Below are 22,669 nucleotides of genomic sequence, written 5' to 3'. Positions count from 1 at the left end.
AGAAAGAAGTAGGTAAGATGGAGGTGTTTTGAGTTTCTTTCTGAAAGACTGATTTTTAATTATGTGTGTCTGTGTGTGTGTGTGTGGAGGGGGGTATGTGTCTGTGAATGTAGGTTAGAGGCACTGGGTCCCCTGGAGCGGGGTTACATTCCTGATGTAGGTGCTGGGGGTCCTTTGGAAGAGAGTAGTCCACACTCCTGACTGCTGAACCATCTCTCCATTCCTCTAGTTGAGTTTCTTCAGCTTAGTGTATATGAATGAGCTGACCACTTTACTAAGAGTCAGATGCAACACCAGTATTAACAATGCACTTTTATGTTAGAGTTTTGTTATGTGAGACAGAGCCTCACCAGGCTACTGGGCCATCTTGCCTGGCTCTGTGACTGTGTCTGTGTCTGTGTCTGTCTGTCTGTCTGTCTGTCTCTCTCTCTTTCTCTCTTTCTTTCTCTTTTTTTGAGACAGGGTCTCACTGTGTATCCCTGGCTGGCCTAGAACTCACAGAGGTATATGTTTGCCTCTGCCAGCCGAGTGCTGGGATTCAGGACACGTGCCACTGAACCTTGTTAAGCGTTATTTTGGTTTGGGAGAGGAAAGGGTTATTTGAAGTGTGCATTTTTGGTAGAGTTGGTTTGGATCTGGCCATGCTGCTGAGTTAGACTCGTGGGTAAGAGGCAGGTGGGAGCTGTGTCGCAACACACTTGGGTGTTTTCCCAGTGGGCTGGTTCTGAGAACGGCCCCTGTTCTCCCTCACTGTGTGCTGCACACTGGGCTGTGCCCTTGGCTGTTTTATCTTAGCGGCCCTCTGTGTCCCCACAGGGTTGTTATCTAATGTCCCTGAGGCTTCTTGGTGAAGGAGCTCTTTCAGGGCCCTGCAGTGGCTAAGCCTGGGCTGGAAGCTGGGCCTGTTGCCTTGCCTGAGGTCTGAGTCCAGGCTCTGGGGAGGGCAAAGGTGATGCTGGAGAGGGACGCCTTTGATGTTTGCTGCTGCTGCTGCTTTGCTGGTGTGTCAGGCCGAGGGCTGTTTCAGAACGTCTGAAGTGTGTGTGTGTGTGTGTGTGTGTGTGTGTGTGTGTGTGTGTGTGTGTGTGTGTGTGTGTGCGCGCGCGTGTGTGCGCGTGTGTGTGGTGTGTGACGAGGCAGGGAGTTCCTTCACCTCAGAAAGGGAGTGGAAATGGGTGGATGAGTGGAAACAGACAGAACTAGAGGAGCGGGATCCTTGTCCCTTCCAGAACCTTCCTTTCATTATTAAAGGGAACATGCCCCCCTCCCCCCTTACCAGGTAGTCCAGGCTGCCCCAGAGCTCCTCTGCGGCCCTGAGCCTGCTGCAGCCACAGCCTCCAGCTGCCTGTGCAGGCTCACCTGACCTCTTATCTTCCCTGACCTTTGCTTTCCCAGTTTGAAAACCAGTCTTGCTGCCACCAAAGGGCAGGCAGCTGAGTCTTTGCTGGCTCAGGAAGATGTCCACAGGTTGGGGATGTGTTTAGTAGTGTTACCAGGGAGCAGAGTCATGTGAGGGACAGGAGGGTGAGGCCTGCTTTTAGGTCTGCCAAGAAGTTTTTCCTCATCTGTTCATTTAGTTAGTCACTGTACCTTCCAGTTAGTGGGGGTCAAAATGGTTATGTCCTCACTTTGCATATGAAAAAAGCCACTGGTACATGCTGATTATCCATAGACCACCTGAAGACAAACTGCAGAGGCTTTGGGTTCTTTCTCTTGAGTCTGCCCACTGGATGAGAATCTATACCCAACAAAAGAGCACACGTGCTTAATGTATCTCTAAATACCAGATAATATTCCAAATGTGAGTTTCACTCACATCTGTACATATCTACAGACACACCGAGATGAGTGAGTGTATATGTGTGTGTGTGTGTGTGTGTGTGTGTGTATACGTGTGTGAATTTTGCTTTTTTTTTTTTTTTTTTTTTGAGTTGGGTCTTATTCTATGGCTTGTGCTGACTGAATTCAAGAGCCTCCTGAGATTTGAGATTACAGAAGTGGGTCAGCACATCTGGTTTATTTGTATATTACATACATCATTTGACGAGCACTTACTATTAATCTGGAAACATTCAATTCTATACCTAAAGTCTTCTACATGACTGCTCTAACCATATTCTGGGTACAGTTGCTGCTTCTGCGTTGACAGTTTCATCATGTGGTAGATTTTGAGGGGAGACACCCTGAAGGCCTGGTCTTTTCTGCTGCAGGAGCGTTTGAGAAAGTGATGGTTCTTCCAGCTGGCTACCCTGACCTTAGCCGACTTCTTACTAGTAGAAGTTTATGGGGCTTTTGTTTGTGTCCTGCTGGCCACCTTAGCAACTTGGAACCAGACTGGTTGAGTGACACAAGTCCAAAATGGACTGTTCTCTGTTACTTAAAAGTTTTTGTTGGTTTGTATTTTGAGACAGAGTCTCACAGTGTTGTAGCTCTGGCTGTCCTGGAACTTTCTCTGTAGACCAGGCTGGCCTCAAATTCAGAGGTTCTCCTGCCTCTGCCTCCAGAGTGCTGGGATCAAAGACGTGTGCCACTATACCTGGACACTTAAATTTTTTTAACTTAATTTTTTGAGACAGAGTCTTGCTGTGTAGCTCAAGTTTGTCTTGAACCTGTGATCCTTCTGCGTCCATCTCCTCAATGCTGGGATCACAGATTTGAACTACCTGGCCAGCTTCTGGACCCCTTGTTTCTCAGGGCTGTCGGCTAGTTCAAGTAGCCTGTCCCTGAGCTTATCAAATGCTGCAGTGTTCAGCTCAGTGGAAGGGATTGGGGTGAGGGGAGTGATTCAAATTTCTAGCAAGGTGTGGATCCCGTGTACCAAGCTGTGTCCTAAGTGCTGTGCATGCAAAGATAAGGTAGACGTGGTTGGGTGTTTGTTGAGCCCTGTCGCTGCAGGATCATTTCGTGAATTATTGCTATTGTCATCAGCATTAAGGCACTTAATAATCTTGACAATGGTCACCTCATTAGTGATGAGTGCTTCACCATCTTGATGAGATTAAAGGAGACAAAGGCTCATCATCTTCACACTCAGTGGTCGGTCTACATTTTCGTTCTCTATCAGACTGCAGACATTTGAATCAGACAGCTGTTTTTTTCTCTGATGGCTGAAAGAAATTGCTTATAAAGCCTTGTTACTCCTGCCAGACAGTGGTGACACACACCTTTAATCCAGCACTTGGGAGGCTGAGGCAGGAGGATCTCTGAATTTGAGGCCAGCCTGGTCTACAGAGTTCCAGGACAGCCAGGGCTACACAGAGAAACTCTGTCTTAAAAAATCAAATAAAAGGCTTGTTACTCCTGTGGCTGGAGGAGTCCTATGGGGTGGAGGTATTGATGTGGGGTTCTGGAGTCAGAGTAGTGGTCCTGAGAGGGGCTTTCTGAAGCTCTGTTGTGGATCTTGAAAACAAACAAACTGAAAAGAGAGAGAGAGAGATAAGTATTCTGGCTCTGGAGAGCATGTATGGGGAGTGTGAAGAGTTGGAGGACCCCTGGATCTCTGGATACCAGGGTGGTAGCAAGTGAACCATCCTGCACTGCATGTTCTTTAAATTGTCATGGGGGTTATGAATGTATGGAACAGTAAGCTCTTTAAAAACATCACAACTGTATTAAAATGGAATCCACATACCACAAAACCACCCTTTATTGTATTTCAAAGCTGCCTTTTCCATGTGAGGGTCAGATGTGGCCTTGCACATGTTAGACAAATCTTGTACTTCTAAACCTGACCCTCAGGCCAGATTGGTCTTTTAAAGTGTGCAGTTCATTGAAAGCCCATGCCTGGTCTGATCTCCAGCACCACAAGTGAAATCAGTAAATAAATAAATGAACTAGAGAATTCAGTGCCTTTAGTATATTCATAAAGTAGTGCAACCGAGGACACTATGTGATTCCAGAACATTGTCGTCATCCCAGGCAGAGACCTTGTCCCCATTAACAGCCTCTCCCTCTGTCTTCCTCTCCCGGCTGCTGGCAGCCATTAATCTACCTCCTGACTTATGAATTGACTTGTTCTGAACATCTGATATAAATGGGTCACATCATATGTGGCTGTTTCTGTCTGGTTCTTGTCATTTAATCTCATTTTCCTGTAATCATGTTTAGCATGTGCTGGCACTTCGTTCTTTTATTTTTCCCAGCATGTCAAACCAATACTGATCAAATATTGATAGCTGTTTACTTTTTTATTCTTTTAATTTTGAGGGTGCTTCCCCCCGCCCCCCTTTGAGACAGGGTTTCTTTGTGTAGCTTTGGAGCCTTTCCCTGGACTCACTCTGTAGCCCAGGTTGGCCTTGAACTCACAGAGATCTGCCTGGCTCTGCTTCTTGAGTGCTGGGATTAAAAGCATGCACCACTATGCCTGGTTTCAGTGAGCTACCTTGCCATACATACATACATATACACACACACACACACACACACACACACACACATTCCAACACATGTATATACATACATGTATACATACAAGTATATACACGTATATGTGTACATGCACATGTATACACCCATATATACATACATACATACACACATGTATATACATATATAACATGTGTACACACACATATAATTTATTTTTTGAGTCAGACTTGCACTTTTTAACCTAGACTAGCCTGAAACTTCCAACATCTTAGGTCAAGCTGGTCTCTAACCAGTGATCCTCCTGTCTCAGCCTCTCAAATGACAAGATTATAGCATGCACAACTGTGCCCCTTTTAAATTTTTATTATTTTTACAGGGATAATATTTTTATTTTAGCATCTGTAGTTACAGTTTAGGGGATGATAGAAGTGTGCAAAGCATCAGTTGTCTACTCCATAAACATATTTATAGAGTATTGGGTTACAAGTAAAAATACTTTGTAATATTTGTAAAAAATATTGTAAGTTCTTTAATTAGAACTGGAAAGCACTTTAAGACAAATATGATCACGTTAATTACATATTTTTCTAATTCAGTGAAAGGTTTGTTGTAAGTGATTTAGATGAAAGACTAGCATGAGTCTAGTCTAGTGACTATGCCTCATAATCACTTTCCTCACTGAAGAAGTAATTGAAATGATTGATGATACATTTTTCCAGCAGAATCCTTCAGATGGGTAATTCCTCTCCAAAGCTAGTCTCAGGCTTTTCTAAGCAATCAAAACAGGTCAGTACAGAAGCAGTATGGGTCACAAGCCCACCTGAGCTTCAGATCAGTGGCCATTACCCCATGCCGTGCATATTACTTTCCAGCCATGGACTCTGTAGTCTTTCGTGGCGTTTTCATCCCCTTCCGAAGGTCAGTGAGCAAAGACTTAGGAAGACTAGAAAGGGGCACCTGCACAGTTGTGATTGGAAACAGGAGTCCCAGAGAAGACTCATCAGCTGAAGGTGCTTGTCTCCAAGCCTTGGCAGCCTGAGTTTGATTCCTGAGACCTGAATAGTGAAAGGAGAGAGCTGACTACTTCAAGTTGTCCTTTGGTCTCTGCATGTACACCATAGTTTACTTGGTGTGTGTGTGTGTGTGTGTGTGTGTGTGTGTGTGTGTGTGTGTGTATGTGTATGTGTTTGTGCATGCGCGCGCACACACACACACACACACACACACACACACACACACACACACAAACAAATAGAATGTAAAAGCTGGGCAGCGGTGGCGCACACCTTTAATCCCAGCACTAGGGAGGCAGAAGCAGTGGATCTCTGTGAGTTCAAGGTCCAGCCTGGTTTATAAAGCAAGTTCCAGGACAGCCAGAGCTGTCTCAAAAAACAAAAACAACAAAAAACAAACAACAACAAAATAAATAGAATGTAATTTAAAAAAATAGGGCCTGGAGAGATGGCCCAGTAGTTAAAAGTCCTTGTTGCTTTTCTAGAGGACTTGGGTTCAGTTCCCAGCAAGCATATGGTGGCTCACAACTCCCTGTAGCTTCAGCTCAGGGGCTCTGACTTCCTCTTCTGGCCTCCAAGGGCACCCAGGCACACACACAGTGCACAGACATATAAGCAGGCAAAACACCCATACACATAAAAAAAAATAAAAATAAAAAAATTAGCTGGGCACGATGGCACACACCTTTAATCCCAGCACCCTGGGAGGCAGAGGTGGGCAGATCTCTGTGAGTTTGAGGCCAGATAGGTCTACAGAGTGAGTTCCAGGCCAATCAGGGCTACATAGTTAGACCCTGTCTCACAAACAAAACAAAACAACAGCAACAAGAAAAGAATATTTTTGCCAAATTAGCGCAGTGGGTAAGGCATTTGCGTGCAAGCATGAGGATCTGAGTTTGAATCCCCAGAACCCATGTACAGCAGGTGAGGTAGTGTGTATCTGTCCCGCATCTGTCGTACCACTGCCATGCCAGTGCTGCTGCAGTGAGATGGAGGCAGAGACCTGAGCATCCTTGGAAACCTGCAGGCCAGTGAGCCTAGCCTAAGCAGAGATAAGAGACAAGGTGAGGCCAAGACTGACAGCTGAGGTGGCCCTCTGACCTCCATGGTGTGCCATGGCGTATATGCACCCACATGTAGTACAAACACCCCAGACATTTCTACAGAATCAGGTCAAAGGAAGGACACATTGAAGAAATGTCTTAAAGGTGAAAATAATAGTTGTAATTGCAATAATGGATGGAAAAGAAAGAGCTCATCCTTTTTCATGGCTAAATAATGGTCATTGTGGGAATGTGCCACATTTTGTTCATGTATTCATCAGCTGATAGGCATCTGGGATATAGTGACTTTTTGGTTGGTATGGATAATGCTGCTATATTACATATAGAGAGGTTTTGTGTGGATGTATGTTTTCATTTCTGTTGGATATAAACCTAGAAATAGGATTTCTGAGTCATGGAATCTTGCACATAATTTTTTCTGCATTGTGTTTTAAAGTGATTTTATGTGTGGTGTTTTGTCTGCATGTATGTCTGTGCACCTCATGTGTGTTGGGTGCCCATGGATTGGAAAAGTAGGGCATTGAAACCCTGGAACTAGAGTTACAGGGTGTTATAAGCTGCTGTGTGGGTGCTGGGAACTGAACCTGGGTCCTGTAAAAGTAGCAAGTGCTCTAAACCTCTGATCCATCTGTCTAGCCCCAGCTCTCCCCTGCTTCTTATCTCCCCTCCCTCCTTCCTTTCTTTTGTGTACACACACACACTCACATAATTGGAAAATAAGCCTTTCTGTTATTTTTTGATGTGGCTCAGGCTGGCCTCCAACTTAAGACTTTCCAGTCTCAGCCTCCTCCCTGGTAGGATTACAGACATGAGCCACCACACCTGTTTTTTTTAATGTAACTTTTTTAGTCGGTGCTGCACTATTTCTACAGTGACCATGTTCTGTGTTCCTGCAGGGTTGTAATTTCTGGTTTTGCCAACACTTATTTTTTTTTGTTCTTTCAAGACGGTTTCTCTGTGTACCCTTGTACCTTTCCTGGAACTCACTCTGTAGCCCAGGCTGGCCTCAAACTCACAGAGATCCGCCTGACTCTGCCTCCCAAGTGCTGGAATTAAAGGCGTGCGCCACCACTGCCCGGCTTGCCAACACTTGTTAATGCCTTTTTGGGCATAGCCATTCTGTTGGATGGCAAAGTGCTGTCATTATGGTTTTGGTTTGTGTCTCTCCAGTGGTGAATGGTTATGCAGGTTTTCATGTACTTGCAGCCACTCGCAGGTCTTTGGAGAAATATCTATTCAAATTCTTGGCTTCTTTTAAAAAATGATGCATTGATTTATGTTTATTTTGTGGGTATGCCTGTTTGGCCTGCATATATGTATTTATATCACATGCATACCTGATGCCTGTGGAGGCTAGAGGAGGCTATTGGAACCCCTGAGGCCGGAGTTACAGATGATTGTGAGCCAAGATAAGGGCTCTGGGAAATGAAGCCCAGTCCTCTGGAAGAGCAGCCAGTGGTCTTAACCATTGAGCCATCTCCAGCTCATCTTTTCACTGTCTTGGGGCTTTACAGCATATGGTCTTAACTTAAACTATTATATTTCTTTTTAGAAACTGTTGCTGAACCCAACAATTAACATGTTTTCTTTTAAGAACTTTATGGTTTTAGCTCTTCATTAAATTTTTATTTTTCAGGTGTGTATGTGTGTATGTATGTATGTATGTATGTATGAGTGCAGGTGAATGCAGATGCCCATGGAATCCAGAAGAGGCATTTTTTTTTTTAAAGATTTTCTTTTCTTTTTTCTTTTTAATTTATTTATTATGTATACAGTGTTCTTTCTGCATGTATGCCTGCAGGCCAGAAGAGGGTATCAGATCTCATTACGGATGGTTGTGAGCCACCATGTGGTTGCTGGGAATTGAACTCAGGACCTCTGGAAGAGCAGCCAGTGCTCTTAACCTCTGAGCCATCTCTCCAGCCCCAGAAGAGGCATTTGATCCCCTGGAGCTAGTGTTACAGACAGTTAGGAGCCTCTCTTTTCTTTTTCTTGAGACAGGGTTTCTCTGTGTAACTGTGGTGCCTTTCCTGGAACTCTGTAGACCAAGCTGGCCTCGAATTCACGGGGATCTGCCTGTCTCTGCCTCCCGAGTGCTGGGATTAAAGGCGTGAGCCACCATCGCCCAGCAGGAGCCTCTCAATGTGGGTTCTGGGAACCAAATTTGGGTCCTCTGCAAGAGCAGTAAATACTTTGAATCATCAGGCCATGTCACCAGCCCCCCGGTTTTGGCTCTTTCATGGCTGCCAAGTTTTTCCACTGATGGGAGCTTCAGAGGGTCCGTGAGCTGTTTGCTAAGGGTGGAGCTGTCGTCTTGGTTCTTCCTTTTCCTTCCACTTCTACAAGTCAGGAAGGCCTTGACCCTGGGAAGCATCTCTGTTTCTTATAGGAGTTAGTTTTTCAGTTTCCATATTTTATTGTCTTTTCTTTTTTTTGTTGTTGTTTTTTTGTTTTTTGAAGGTAACAAATGAAGAGGACTTTATTAGGAAATTGGACTGTAAGCCTGATCAGCATCTCAAGGTGGTTTCTATTTTTGGAAATACTGGTGATGGAAAGTCCCATACCCTCAACCACACTTTCTTCTATGGCCGAGAAGTCTTCAAAACCTCCCCTGCTCAGGAGTCCTGCACAGTGGGAGTGTGGGCAGCCTATGACCCAGTCCATAAAGTAGCAGTGATAGACACAGAAGGACTCTTGGGGGCCACCGTGAATCTAAGCCAGAGGACACGGCTGCTGCTGAAGGTCCTGGCCATCTCAGACCTGGTCATCTATCGAACTCATGCAGACCGCCTGCATAATGACCTCTTCAAATTCCTTGGGGATGCCTCGGAAGCTTACCTGAAGCACTTTACCAAGGAACTCAAGGCCACCACTGCACGCTGTGGCCTGGATGTCCCCTTATCCACCCTGGGCCCTGCAGTTATTATTTTCCATGAGACTGTGCACACGCAACTTCTGGGTTCTGGTGAGTAGACAGTGCTGTGTCATAGACTGACCTTTTTGGGCACAAGGAGGTGGCCTCTGGGATGCAATATGGTGATGGTGGAATGCCCAGAAAGACTTGTGCCCAGGCAAGACTGAGAAAATGTTCCAGGGAGGCTGGAGCAATCAACTCTGGCGAGGATTAAGACAGGCTAGTGGACTGAATATCCTGGGAGATTGGGATCAAATCTGTTTCCCTGAGCCGGGCGGTGGTGGCGCACGCCTTTAATCCCAGCACTCGGGAGGCAGAGGCAGGCGGATCTCTGTGAGTTCGAGGCCAGCCTGGGCTACCAAGTGAGTCCCAGGAAAGGCGCAAAGCTACACAGAGAAACCCTGTCTCGAAAAAACCAAAAAAAAAAAAAAAAAAAAAAAAAAAAAATCTGTTTCCCTGAAATGCTGATAGTGAAAATGTGATCAGAGTGGGATGAAGAGAGACCAGAAGAGTCAGGCAGAGGGATGCATGCCTGTAATTCCAGTATTTGGGAACCCGAGGCAGGAGGGTTATGAATTTTAAGCAAACCTGGGTTACATAGTGAGACCTTGTCACGGCAACAAAAGGCAGGCAGATGCAGTGCTGCGTGCCTGGAGGCCCAGCTTCCAAGAGCCAGAGGTAGGAGTGGTGTGTTCAAGGCCATCCTGAGCTCCATTCTATCAGAGGCTAGCATAGGCTACATGAAACTCTGTCCAAAAAACCAGAAAGGAAGAGACACACAGACATTGTCACTGTCACTATGAAGGTTGTGAGTATGTTAAATGAATTCTTCCCAAGAGTTTCATAGGGGGAAGTAGGACCATAAAGTGGTAGCTGATGGCTCACGTGGAATTTCTAAGAATTTCCCTTTTTGAGTATTTAGATATTTAAGGTATTGGTGTACTGATGAGATGATTCCTTAGAGAGGGGTAAACCCAAGAAAGAGACCAGATACCTCCATGCTGGAGGGTCTGGTTGAACCCTGAGCACTGCGGAAGACAAGGAAAGCGTGCTGGCACACCTGTAATGGCAGCCCTTGGGAGGCAGCAGAGGACACTGTCGCTCTTAAGTGTGAGGGGGCCTGTCCGCCTCAGAATCCAAATGCAAAAGAAAAGAGCGGAAATGGCTGGAGTGACGGACGCTCGAGTGGAGGGGATGGCCTTAAGAGCGTGACAGTTGACTTGTGTTACAGGAGAGAGTGGAATGGATGCGGGTGCATGTGGTGAGTGTGTCTGTAAGTTATCTTATTGTCTCTGTTTCTTTGAGAAATACGGAGCAATGTTACCATGTGCAACAATAGTCATTCCATGTGGTAGGGTTAGTAGTCTGGCCTCTAAAACAGTTATACTGTTCACATCTGTTTATTCAGCCAAAAAGTACCCATATCATGTTCTAGACAATGAGGTGTAGAGTTGAAATCTCCTCCCCTCAGTCTAAGTGGAGAGACTGTGGAGTTCTTGGTTTTGTAGTACATGTAGCACTGGAGCTGTGGGAATGGAGAGGAGGACCACGCATCTTAGTGGGGTCTTGGAAAGAGGAAGCAATGCCTGCAAGTGGAGTCTTTGATAGGCAGAAGAGGGCAAGAGCATGTTCTGGGAGGGGCAAATCCCTTGGAGCTTCCCAGAGCAGCTGCATGCTGGGAAATGCAGCTGCTTCTGCAGCTGATTCCTAAACTCAGCATAAGCCCTTGGATGTGTTCTCTGTCTGCCTTTCAGAGGGCTCTCTTGAAATGAAAGCTTCATTTATAATTTAGATACCCAAGCTTGTGATATTCCTGCTTGCTTTCAGTTACATCAAAATGTAAACTAAGCCAAGAAAAAAAAAGTAATCCAGTAGCTGAATATGGGCATATATGCCTGTAATCCTGGCACTCAAGACACTGAGGCAGGAGGAGCTCAAGTTTGAGGCCAGCAGAAACAAAGAGACCCTGTTCCAGAAACCAAAAATAAAAACAAATGTAATCACTAGGCAGTGGTGGCGCACACCTTTAATCCTAGCACTTGGGAGGCAGAGCCAGGCGGATCTCTGTGAGTTCAAGGCCAGCCTGGGCTACAGAGTGAGATCCAGGAAAGGTACAAAGCTACACAAAGAAACCTTGTCTCGAAAAACTAAACCAAACCAACCAACCAAACAAACAAAAAACCAAATGTAATCTAAACTCCTAAATATGGTGTTCTGTCTAACCCGTGTCAGTGTGTCTGGCCACTGGCTGATTCTCTCCTCACTGTGTGTGTATGTATTCATGTGCACATTTTTATATATATTATATATATATTTGTATATGCACATGGGTGCACACGCACACACACCCCCCCCCCCAACACACACACACCGTCCTCACTAGCTATACAACCTTTTCTGTGTCCTCACCTTGGCATGTGCTCTCTGTCTGTCTGGACCTTTTCTGTGTGCTCACCTTGGCATGTGCTCTCTGTCTGTCTGGACCACTTTGCCCCAGCTACCGTCTGTCTCTCATACTCAGCTCTCATCTGGGCCGAGCCTTTCCTGACTCTTCTTCCCATGGTGTGGTCCTTCCCGCACCCTGGTGCAGTCATACTCATCCATTCACCTGGAGTCACCCTGTGTGCGCTTATTCGTTTTTTGATATTTTCTATGAGAATGGAAACAGCATGAAGGCAGAAAATTGCCTACCTTGTTTGCTGCTGCATGTGTATTAAAGAGCCCAGATGTTTGCTGCACAGATGTGTGTCAAATGATAAAGGAAGAGCTATGTTCATCTGAAGCATAGCTAGCTTGTGTTAGAGGGAGTTGCACTTGAGGATCAGACCATGGGTGGCCTTGGTCAGTTCTCTGAAGGATCTTGGGCAGAGACCTATATAATGTCAGATCTGTATTTCAGAGCACCACTTCCTGTCCCCAGGAACAAGTAGAGGAGCCTGCCTTGAGTTCCCGGGGAGTCTCCATGGTAGCCATGACGGTGGTGTTAAAAGGCAGTGGCCAGGCTGGACCAGAAGGGAGGTTGTTTTGATGGACCTGGGACTAGTTGTAGTTGTTGTTGGTTCCAGTGAGTCATGACCTTCCAGGGTGAAGGAAGAGACTAAATAGAAATGACTGTGAGATAAGGTAAGGAAACAAGGAATGCTGACTCTGGATAGTTCCCGTGATCAGTCCTAAGTCATTCTGGGTCTTTACAGCCTTGAGGGCAAGGTTTGTCAGCTCAGGCTTTTGAAATAACCAGTCTCCAGAAGCCATCTTTTTTTGCGCTGCACTGTGCTGTGTACTGTGCGGCGATGTGAAGCAGCCCCAAATGACAGCACAGAGAACTGCTGGCAATCTACAGCCAAGGCGGTCCTAGCAGAATTGGGGTTCAACCAAGGTCTTCGAATTCTGAAATCCGGACCTCTTTGTAGCAACAGGGCTTCTTGAAGCCTTAATACAGAGCAAGGACAGCAGGGTAGAGGTGTGCCAAAAAAATGGGCAAATTGATCATTGCCTTTTTCTTGTCTCAGAGCCGTTTAGTTTCATGTTTCTGTTTGGTCTTGCTGCTTTTCTGGGTAGAGGAGTGCTAGGCAGGAGTTTAATAGGAGGATGAATGACAGGTTGAGTGTTCCTTATTTAAAGGGCTTGGGGCCAGAAGTAAGATGGGAGGTTTTGGATTTGGGGATGTTCGTAAAGTCTTGTGAGAGGAGCATCCTGAATCTGAAAGTCTGAGATCTGAAATGTTCTCCTGGTTAGTTTCAGAAGTCAACTCGACAAAGCCCAGTGTTGTCTGAGGGAGCAGCATTTGGGGGACTGGCTTGATCAGATTGGTCTATGGGCGTTTTCTTGAGATTGACTTGTAAGTGTATGTCTATCTGCTTATATCTGTGCACCATGCATGTAGTATCTGTGGGGGCCAGAAGAGGGCATCATATCCTCTTGGAACTGGGGTTACAGAGGGTTGTTAGCCAACCATGTGAGTGCTGGGATTTGGACCTGGGACCTCTGGAAGAGCAATCAGTGTTGCTTTTACCAAGAGCCATCTCTGCAGCCCATATTTTCTTAAGAAAAAAAAAATTAATGTGTATGGGTGTTTTGTCTGTATGTATGCTTACCCACCACATGCATGCCTTGTTGCTTGAGGAGGCCAGAAGAGGGTATCAGATTCCCTAGGACTCAAGTTACAAACCATTGTGAGCTGCCATGTAGGTGTTGGGAACTGAACCTATGTCTTTTGAAAGAGCAGCCAGTGATCTTAACCACTGGTCCATCTCTCCGGCCCCATCCCCCGTTTTCTTGATTGCTAATTGATAAAGGAGAGCTAGCCCACTGGGCAGTACTAGCCCCATGCAGGTGGGCCTAAGCCATGTAAAAAAGCACATTCTTTTTCCCCCAAGTTGCTTTTGACCAGCAACAGAAATCAAGCTAGGACAGTGTTGAAATCATTTCTGAGTTAGGTATTCATTTTAGGAATGCCCTGCCTGGATTCTGTTCTACATACTGGTGAGCAGAAGGCATTCGTTTGGGAGCAGTGACGGCATGCTCAAGGAAAGGCGTGTGGAGATACTGGGGTGAAGGGAAGTGGCCAGGTCAGGTTCCTGGGCTGCTTTGGGAGAAGGCAGGGACTAACACTTCCCACCAATTCTTTCAGATCGCAGCATGAGCTGCGTGTAGGGAGTAAAGGCAGAATTACGAAGGCTGCTATTTAATGACTATCCCTTTAAATTTGAACTAATGTGGCTTCAGTGTTTGAGTGACTGTATTAAAATGTTAAAGGAAGTTAAGCCAGAGTGTCTTACCTCTAAAAGGTGTACTGACTCTGCCCATCCTATGGCTGCTGGAGAGGTGCTGAGCCTATCTGTAAGCCACTCCCCTGCATTGCTAGCTTGCCACAGCTTTGCAGCTTCTCATGTAAGACCAGAGTTCTCGAAGGATAAAATTTAAATGCTCACTAGTAGACAGCTGGCTAAGTTCATCTACAGGCTCACAAAAAGAATCAGGTGCTTCTTCAGTGTCTAGTGTAGCAGGTGATCACAAAGCAAGCTGTGTATGGATGACGGTAAGTGGGGCAGAAAGTGGGGACATGTGGGAGTGGGGAGACACAGGCTTTCCTTTCATGCTCACATGTCTACATTTCTCTTCCATTGAATCCTTTTCAAGATTCTTCTATGATATACATCCAGACTAGTGCACATCATACCACAGTGTGTAAGGCAGTTTATCACATACCCATGTAGTCAGTGGCAGCTTAGGAGATACCCATGCCCTCTTCTTGTTCCTTTCCAGTCAGGGCCAAGCAAATGCTATAGTTCTAAACGTGTGCTTTTCAAGTGCGAAGTAAAGTTTATCTTACTTGTACAGTGAAACGTAGGTAACTTGTTTTCAGGAAGGCACTCATTGCCCACATGCCTGTCTCTGCTTGCACAGATCACCCTTCAGAGGCACCCGAGAAGCTCATCCAGGACCGGTTCAGGAAGTTGGGCCGCTTCCCCGAAGCCTTTAGCTCCATTCATTACAAGGGGACAAGGACATACAATCCCCCTACGGACTTCTCTGGGCTTCGGCGCGCTCTGGAGCAGCTGCTAGAGAACAATACCACCAGGTCTCCCCGGCACCCAGGGGTCATCTTCAAAGCCCTGAAGGTCAGTGGGCTCCGGCCCTGGGTACTTCTCATGAGGATGCCAGAAGAATGCTCGGCCCTCCAGTACTCTTAGTGCAGGTGCCTGGAAGCGTGGGCTAGAAAGAGTCGGTACAGAAGAGGGTGTGCAAGTGAGGGTTGCACCTGTCATGTGCCTTCAGCTTGCCAGGAGCTCCAGTGGGAAGGAATCTTGAGTCAGTCAAACAGTTGATAAAGGGGGAGGAGCTTGTGGTCCAGTAGACTGCTCGTCTAGCGGTTGGTTTTGTGTTTAAGCTTTATTTTTTAATTACCCTATGCATATGAATGAGTGCAGGTGCCCCTGGAGGCCATAAGGAGGCGCTGGATCACTTGGGGCTAGAGCTACAGGCAATTGTGAGCCCCTTGTTGTGGGTGCTGGGAACCAAACTTGGGTCCCTTTCAGGAGCAGTACCTGCTCTTAACCACTGAGCTACAGGTGGCTGTTCTCTGAGACAGGGTCTCATATAGCTCAGGCTGCTCTCAAATTTGCTGTTTGCTGATGCTGATCCTGTCTCTCTGGCCTCTAACTCCCAAGTGCTGGTTTATAGGGTGTGCCATGGAGCCTGGTTGTGTTGGTCTTTGTGTGTGTGTACAGTCTTCTGGGCCTCATCTGGGCAGGTGATCTCTGCATTGTGTATTGCCTCTGTACTCCAGAAGTGTGCTGCTCTCCTTGGCCCCAGCTGCCAAGCTGCTCAGTGCTGTATGTTTATACTTTAACAGTGATCATTGTTCATGAAGTTCACGCAGTTGAGTATATAATTCTATTTAAATAGTTTAATATTCTGGTGTTTTTTTTTTCTGTTCTGTCTTTTTTTTTTAAACCTTTTTTTTTTTTTAAAGATTTATTTATTTATTATGTATACAGCATGTATGACTGCAGGTCAGAAGAAGGCACCAGATCTCATTACAGACAGTTGTGATCCACCATGTGGTTGCTGGGAATTGAACTCAGGACCTCTGGAAGAGCAGTCAGTGCTCTTAACCTATGAGCCATCTCTCCAGCCCCTGTTGTCTTTTTCCATCAATGCTTTGACTTCAACATAGTCTTTTCTTGTTTGTTTGTTTTTTTGAGTTAGAACCAGGGTTTCTCTCTGTAGTCCAGGCTGGTCTCAAACTCAGAGATCCGCCTGGCTCTGCCTCATGAGTGCTGGGACTAAAGGCGTGCGCCACCACCGCCTAGCTTCAACATAATCTTATCTTCAGTATACATACTTGAATGGACTATTCTTTGTACTAAACTCATTCCTCATTCTTTGAGTCTCCCACTTCTTTTCTGCTGTTGGCTTTGTGCGCACTGTGCCGCATGCTTGCAGGCCCAGGGCGGTGGCTGGTAGGAAGGGGCAGGGTCTTGAGGCAGTGCTAGCATTTGAGCTCTTGGCGAGACAAGGGGAATGTTGGCCAAGAGATTGGAACTAGGCTGAGGCTCCCCAGTGACTCAGCAGTTGGACTTGTGGACCCAGGAAAGGGTGGGAAGAAAAGATAGGAGGTGCCATAAAGCTGGGTGGGTCCTGGCTGACACCTTCTGGCTTTGCTTGGTGCAGTGGGCACAGTGTAGACCATTCATGAATTCCTTGGTTGATAGTCCTCCTCTGTAGCCCAGGCTAGCCTTTGTCTTTCCACCCTCTTGCCTTAGCTCCCTAGTGCTGGGGTTTCAGGCGCACACCACGACAGCTGGCTGGTTTGTATGGACGGTGACTTGTGCTCCCTGAGCTGTGCTCCCTGAGCTGTTCTTAAGGCTCCTCTGCAGATTCCTATGTAGAATGAAGAGTCACCCGTGGACTGGCAAGATGGCTTAGCCAGTCAGGGTGCTGGCTGCCAAGCCCGATGACCTGTTTGGTCTTCAGGGTTCACATGGCGGAAGGACAGAACCAAGACTTGCAATCTGTCCCCTGACCTCCAGACATAGGCTGTGGCGTGTGCATCACCTCCCCGTAAACACACATCTATCGATAAATATAATTTAGAAACTTAGTGTCTCCATTCTTGCTCTTCTGCAGTACTGTGACCTGGTCTCTAGGTTTCCTGAAAATCATTTCCTTGCTTCTTTGAAAAACATTTTGCTGGGTGGTGGTGGCACACACCTTTAATCCTAGCACCTGGGAGGCAGAGGCAGGCAGAATCTCTGTGAGAGGCCAGCCTGGGCTACAGAGCGAGTTCCAGGACACAGAGAAACCCTGTCTCAAAAAACCAAACCAAATAAACAAGAAATCTTGGTGTGGTAGTGCATGCATGTAATCATAGTACACTGGAGGTGGAGGCAGGAGGGTCTCTACAAATTCAAGGCCAGTTTGGTCTATATAGTGGGTTCCAGGCCAGCCTAGGCTACAGAATGAGACCTTATCACTAAAACCTTTTTTTTTTTTTTTTTTTTAAAGGCACAAAAATTTCTCTTTGAATAATTCATGGAGTATTTGTTGTTAAATTTGTGGCTAAGTGTACTTATTTATCTAGCTCAACATGTCCTTATTGTGACTTTAAGTAATGCAAACAGTCTCAAAAGAGGCTGAGTTCATGCCATGGTGTGCAAAGGACTGTAACTGGTTGCCAGGAGTTTTGAGGTGACTAGGCTGGAGCAGGCGAATAAAGCACTTTCTAGCTCTTCCCCAAAGGAGCCCAACCTAAATGTTTTGCTGAGGTCATCCTGGAGACACCGAGTGCTGGGAGCCGTGGTGAGTGCTCAGGGACTGACTTCCCTGAGGAGTTCTGGATGTCCTACCCAAGGGGGATCTGTGAGGCACCTGTGAAGAAAACCGTGCACGGTGTTCCTTTTTAAAATTGTATTTTATCATCATCATCATCATCATCATCATCATCATCATCATCATCATCACTGAGACAGGGTCTCTCTATTATGTAGCTTTGGCTGTCCTGGAACTTGCTATGTAGACCAGGCTGGCCTTGAACTCACAGAGATCCACCTGCTGCTGCCTCCTCTAAGTGATGGGATTGAAGACATTTGCCACCATATCTAGCTTGCTTTTGGCTTTTTAGGAAGACCTCATTATACTGTGGATATGCCTGGTCAGCCTTGCTGAAGCGTGTGTGATTGGTTAGAGTAGGCTTGAACTGATCAATGTCAATTAGACTATGTGAGGCAACCCAGCAAGGTTTGTGTAGATTCTTTGTGGTCTCTACATCCTTGCTTTCTCCAGGGTATCGGGGAGGATTTCTCTGGTGTGAGGAGGGAAATACAACTTTTATCAGAAAGAAGTAGGTCAGAGAATTTCTTTATGGTTGATGCTGAGTCAGGCAAGTTTTGGGGAAATAGGTTGGAGTTTCTATGAGTTGGAAGAGAAGTTCTAGTTTCTATTACTTTCTGTTTTCTGAAGACAGTCTTATGTAACCCAGGCTGGTCTTGAACTTGTGACCCCCCTGCCTCTGTCTCTCATACACGATGTAAGAAATTATGTTTTAAAGCATTTTTCAGGAATTCTTTGACAATTTCATACACACATAAATGTATTTTTACCGTATTCACCCTCATTACTGTCTTGTCTTCCTCCCATAACTCTTCTCAATACATTCCCCCTCTACTTCCCTCCCCCTTTTCCCTCCCCCTCCCACATCTCCCCTCCCTACTCAGTTTAGTTAGTTACTTGTGAACTCTAAGTTTCTGGAGCTTGCTTTGGGGAGGGAGCTGTAAGCCAGGAACCAAGATATTATTTTTTATAATATCACAGTAGTAGTCTGTGTCTGAACCCCCCCATTAACTATGCATCTTGGTGACCTTTTTATATTAGTAAATAATACCTTTAACAGTAATTGATGTCTAGTGCGGTTCATGCCTATAATATGAGCAGACGTAAGGCTAACATGGCTACATAGCAAGACCCGCCTCACACAAACAAAAACTAGCCGAGTCTTATTTGTGAGCCCCACCCCCCATGGATGGAGCAGCACTCAATTTGAAGGGAGTCCGGGTACTGCTACGTAGGTAGCTGTTGTTCTTTCTCTTTTCTTTTTTTGAGACAGTGTGGTGGTTTGAATAAGAGTGGCCCACATAGGCTCATATATTTGGATGCTGGGTCACTAGGGAGTGGCCATACTTGACATGAGTTAGGAGGTCTGGCCTTGCTGGAGGAAGTGTGCCATTAGGGCTGGCTTTGGGGTTTCAGATGCTCAAGCCAGGCCCAGTGTCTCTCCCTTCCTGCTGCCTGCGGATCCAGATGTGGAACTCCCAGCCCCTCTCCAGCACCGTGTCTGCCTGTGTGCCGCCATGCTTCCTGCCCCAACGACAATGGACTGAACCTCTCAAGTGTGAGCCAGCTCCTGTTAAATGTTTTCCTTTCGAAGAGTTGCCTGGTCATGGTGTCTCTTCACAGCAATGAAACAGTGACTAAGACAGACATGGTCGCACTATGTAGCCCTGGCAGGTCTGTAGACTTGCCCTGTAGACTAGGCTAGCCTCTAATAATCTAGAGACCCAGTTGGTGGGTGGTGGTGGCGGCGGCGGCGGCGGCGGCGGCGGCGGCGGCGGCGGCGGCGGCGGCGGCGGCGGCGGCGGCGGCGGCGGCGGCGCATGCCTTTAATCCCAGCACTCCGGAGGCAGAGCCAGGAGAATCTTTGTGAGTTTGAGGCCAGCCTGGACTACAGAGTGAGTTCCAGGAAAGGCGCAAAGCTACACAGAGAAACCCTGTCTCAAAAAAACAAAACAAAACAAAAAATATCCAGAGACCTTCCTGCCTTTTCTGGGACTAAAGTATGTGCTACAATGCCTGGCCTTACTTCCGTGTTCTTTTTGGTTTGGGTGGCCCTAGGCATTGAAGCCAGGGCCTAGCACACATTAGGCAGGTGCTCTCACTGTTCACATTCAGCCCGTGCTCATCACTGAGTGGGAAAGATGGCTTTGGAAATGTGATTTGTGAGGAGGAGGAGGAGGAGGAAGTATTGGGAGTATGCGCTGGCCGTGACTTGCACAAGTATCAGTGATGTCTGCTGCCACTAGTGGCCTGCCCGTTTGTGCCTGGAAATGGTTACCTCTTCACAGATAACCTCCCCTCTCATCTCCAGGCTCAGTACCACTCTCTGGTTGTGATAACTGCCCCTTCATGTAAGGTCCACTGTAGCACCATAAGATGCCTAGATACCGGTAAGGTGCCTCACGGATGCCCAAGTCCCAGTCCAGTAGGGGAATCAGCAGTGAATGAGAGGGGAATTGAAAATTGAATTAACTGTGGTATCTGTACTTACGGTCTCAATGATTTTGAGATGCACTTTCAGGCTGAAGCCGAGGAGGTGTCATGCGATACCTTCTTTCGCCTCCGATCCTTGAATGTAGGAACTCTGACTTTCCAATTCCGTCACATTAGCAAGCATCTGTTAAATATTCATGATGTTATTGCTGGAGGGTGGCAGCATCAAAGAATGTCCATTTGGAACCAGACCTTCCACTGCCAGCTCCTGATAACTGAGGCTAACCTTAAAGGTACAATAGAAAGGGCCCTGCTGTTGCCAAGGCAACTAAAGTTCAAGATCATCTGGTCGCCAGGCAACCAGGTCTCCAATTTTGCCTCAAATACTTTCACAGGCACTCTCAAGAGAAGCCCTTCCTTCCCTGCCTTTCCCTTGTAGCTTGAGACCTGAGGAGGAGCAGAGACCAAGAACCATGGAATGATGTGAGGTTTGGAAATTTTGTTTTTGTGCTGGGGACCTAGGAGCTCATGCCTGTACATCCCCAGGCCTGGGGTTGGGAGTTTTGACCTGGCTGAGCCAATGCGTCAGGTAGGAGGTTACGTCTACACTAGAAAAACATCACAGTGGAAGGAGGATGGGTTTTCTCTGGCCGCATGTCTAAAATATGCTACCTTTGATTTTTTTAAGTTACGATTCTATTCCCATACGCTCGATGTCTCTAAGTCCTCCTGAGGCATGTTGGGGCCGGATATATTAATATCAGCTTGTGACGTGGGAAGGAAGTGGCACACTTGTCCTCTTACCCAGCCTCTGAAGGGTTAGCCTGGTCTGTGTGAGAGTTCTCTCTCTGATGTCATAAGAAGACACTGTTGCCTTTGACAATGCAAGCCAGCAGTTTGTCTGGGTCAGAGGATGCTGCATTTAAGGGCATGAGTACCATGGAAAAAAGCCACAGTTTGTCTCATGAAAAGCTGAGAGATACTTTAAAATGATCGTTTTGTTGTGTTTTGTTTTGAAACGGTCTCACTATGTAGCCCTGGCTGGTCTGGAACTCATATTTGCCTGCCTCTAACTCAGGAGTCCTGGGATTAAAGGCGTGTGCCACCACTAACCTTTCTATAGAGAACCTTTCAAAGCAGTGAACTGAGCTACTTGGAATGATATGGTAGAAAGTGTTCTGTCAGTGTTACTGGGTGACAAGTCCCTCCTCGGAATAAAACCCACATATTGATTTCATGCCAGCTAGATTTGATGCTGTTTGTCTTCAAGGAAACAAGTATTGCCAGAGCATGGTGGCATCCTTTGTGCTGGGGCTTGGGAGGTGGTAGGGGGAGGATCAAGGAGTTCAGGTTAGCCTTGGCCACAGAGTGAGTTTAAGGCCAGCCTGGGCTACATGAGACTGTATGAGAACAAATATAAATTAGCTTTTGGGTTATCTGTTGCAAAACCTCCAAGGCTAAAATATTGCTATATGCCTTGTGTAGCATATTCCATGTTCCTTCACTGTCCTTCTGTTGTATTTTCTGTGACACTTCATTAGATATAGAAACATTTTCTTGCAGGTAAGTGTTCACCTGCAGATGCCAGCAGCCATGAAAACAGGTAAAGAGACCTGGTATTTTACATTGTTTTGTTTGAGTCAGGGTCTCATTAGCCCAGGCTGGTCTCAAACTCACTATATAGATAAGGATGACCTTGAAATGAATTCCTTGTTCTCTGCACCTTTTTTTTTTTTTTTTTTTTTTTTTAATATTTGTTGTTTATTATGTATACAGTGTTCTGTCTGCATATATGCCTGCACACCAGAAGAGGGCACCAGGTCTCATTACAGATGGTTGTGAGCCACCATGTGGTTGCTGGGAATTGAACTCAGGACCTCTGGAAGAGCAGCCAGTGCTCTTAACTGCTGAGCCATCTCTCCAGCCCTGCCTATACCATTCAAGAGTTGGGATTCTAAGCATACAGTCTGAGAAAGGTTCTTAGGTCCTGTGCATTGTCTGGTTTAGGTGGTGAGAATGACTTAGGAAGGGAGGAAAACAATGCCACCATCAAAACCAGTGACAAGGATGTCAACAGCCGCTGACATGGTTCTTAGTGGTGTTTGTAAGGTCTAGTGAGGAAGGTGGTGCAGGCATGACCCATCCCACAGAAGGGACAGATACAGTGCCGGCCCCCAGATGGCACACACTGAGATGACTCTGCCGGCCTTGGGTGTGAGTATGCAAATTTCCTTTTTTTTTTTTTTAAATGAGGGTTCGCTAAAGGAACAGAACTGATGAACATATGTCTACACACACACACACACACACACACACACACACTTGAGTTTATTCTAGTGGCTTACAGGCTGTGATTTGAGTAGTCTAACAATGGCTGTTGGTCAAGGATCTGGTAGTTGCTCAGTCCACAAGTCTGGATGTCTAGGCTGTCCAGTCTGATGCTGGAGTCCCAGGAAGCTCTAGAGAGCTAGACTGAGCTGCCCTTTCAGTCCACACTGGAATCCTGAAGAAGCGGGTTCTAACTCCAGGGAAGGAATGCCTCA

The 22,669-nt window shown here is 46.4% G+C and overlaps 2 protein-coding genes across 13 annotated transcripts in view; one reads left to right on the top strand and one right to left on the bottom strand.

Annotated features, from left to right (window-relative positions):
• Rbm25 (RNA binding motif protein 25) overlaps nt 1-20,939 on the bottom strand; it is a 108,561-nt gene extending 87,622 nt beyond the window's left edge. For 5 of the 6 annotated variants that reach the window (XM_076551010.1, XM_076551008.1, XM_076551006.1 and 2 more), the window contains exons 1-2: nt 20,799-20,939; nt 20,185-20,310 (exon numbers count right to left, since the gene is read on the bottom strand). The gene's annotated coding sequence lies outside the window, so the exon portion shown is untranslated. Of the gene's footprint in view, nt 1-20,184; nt 20,390-20,798 lie in introns of those variants that run through there. The other variant, XM_042260873.2, reaches the window with a different exon arrangement.
• Zfyve1 (zinc finger FYVE-type containing 1) overlaps nt 1-22,669 on the top strand; it is a 50,682-nt gene that overhangs the window by 16,295 nt on the left and 11,718 nt on the right. For 3 of the 7 annotated variants that reach the window (XM_006973070.4, XM_006973069.4, XM_076551014.1), the window contains exons 3-4: nt 8,906-9,410; nt 14,766-14,980. In XM_006973070.4, coding sequence (XP_006973132.1) covers nt 8,906-9,410; nt 14,766-14,980 — 720 coding nt within the window. Of the gene's footprint in view, nt 1-8,905; nt 9,411-14,765; nt 14,981-20,480; nt 20,615-21,007; nt 21,730-22,133; nt 22,341-22,669 lie in introns of those variants that run through there. The other 4 variants (XM_042260879.2, XM_042260880.2, XM_042260881.2 and 1 more) reach the window with 4 other exon arrangements.

Source organism: Peromyscus maniculatus, chromosome 14 (genome assembly GCF_049852395.1).
Source record: "Peromyscus maniculatus bairdii isolate BWxNUB_F1_BW_parent chromosome 14, HU_Pman_BW_mat_3.1, whole genome shotgun sequence".
NCBI classification, from domain to species: domain Eukaryota; kingdom Metazoa; phylum Chordata; class Mammalia; order Rodentia; family Cricetidae; genus Peromyscus; species Peromyscus maniculatus.
This window is presented reverse-complemented; position numbering and strand designations above follow the sequence as displayed.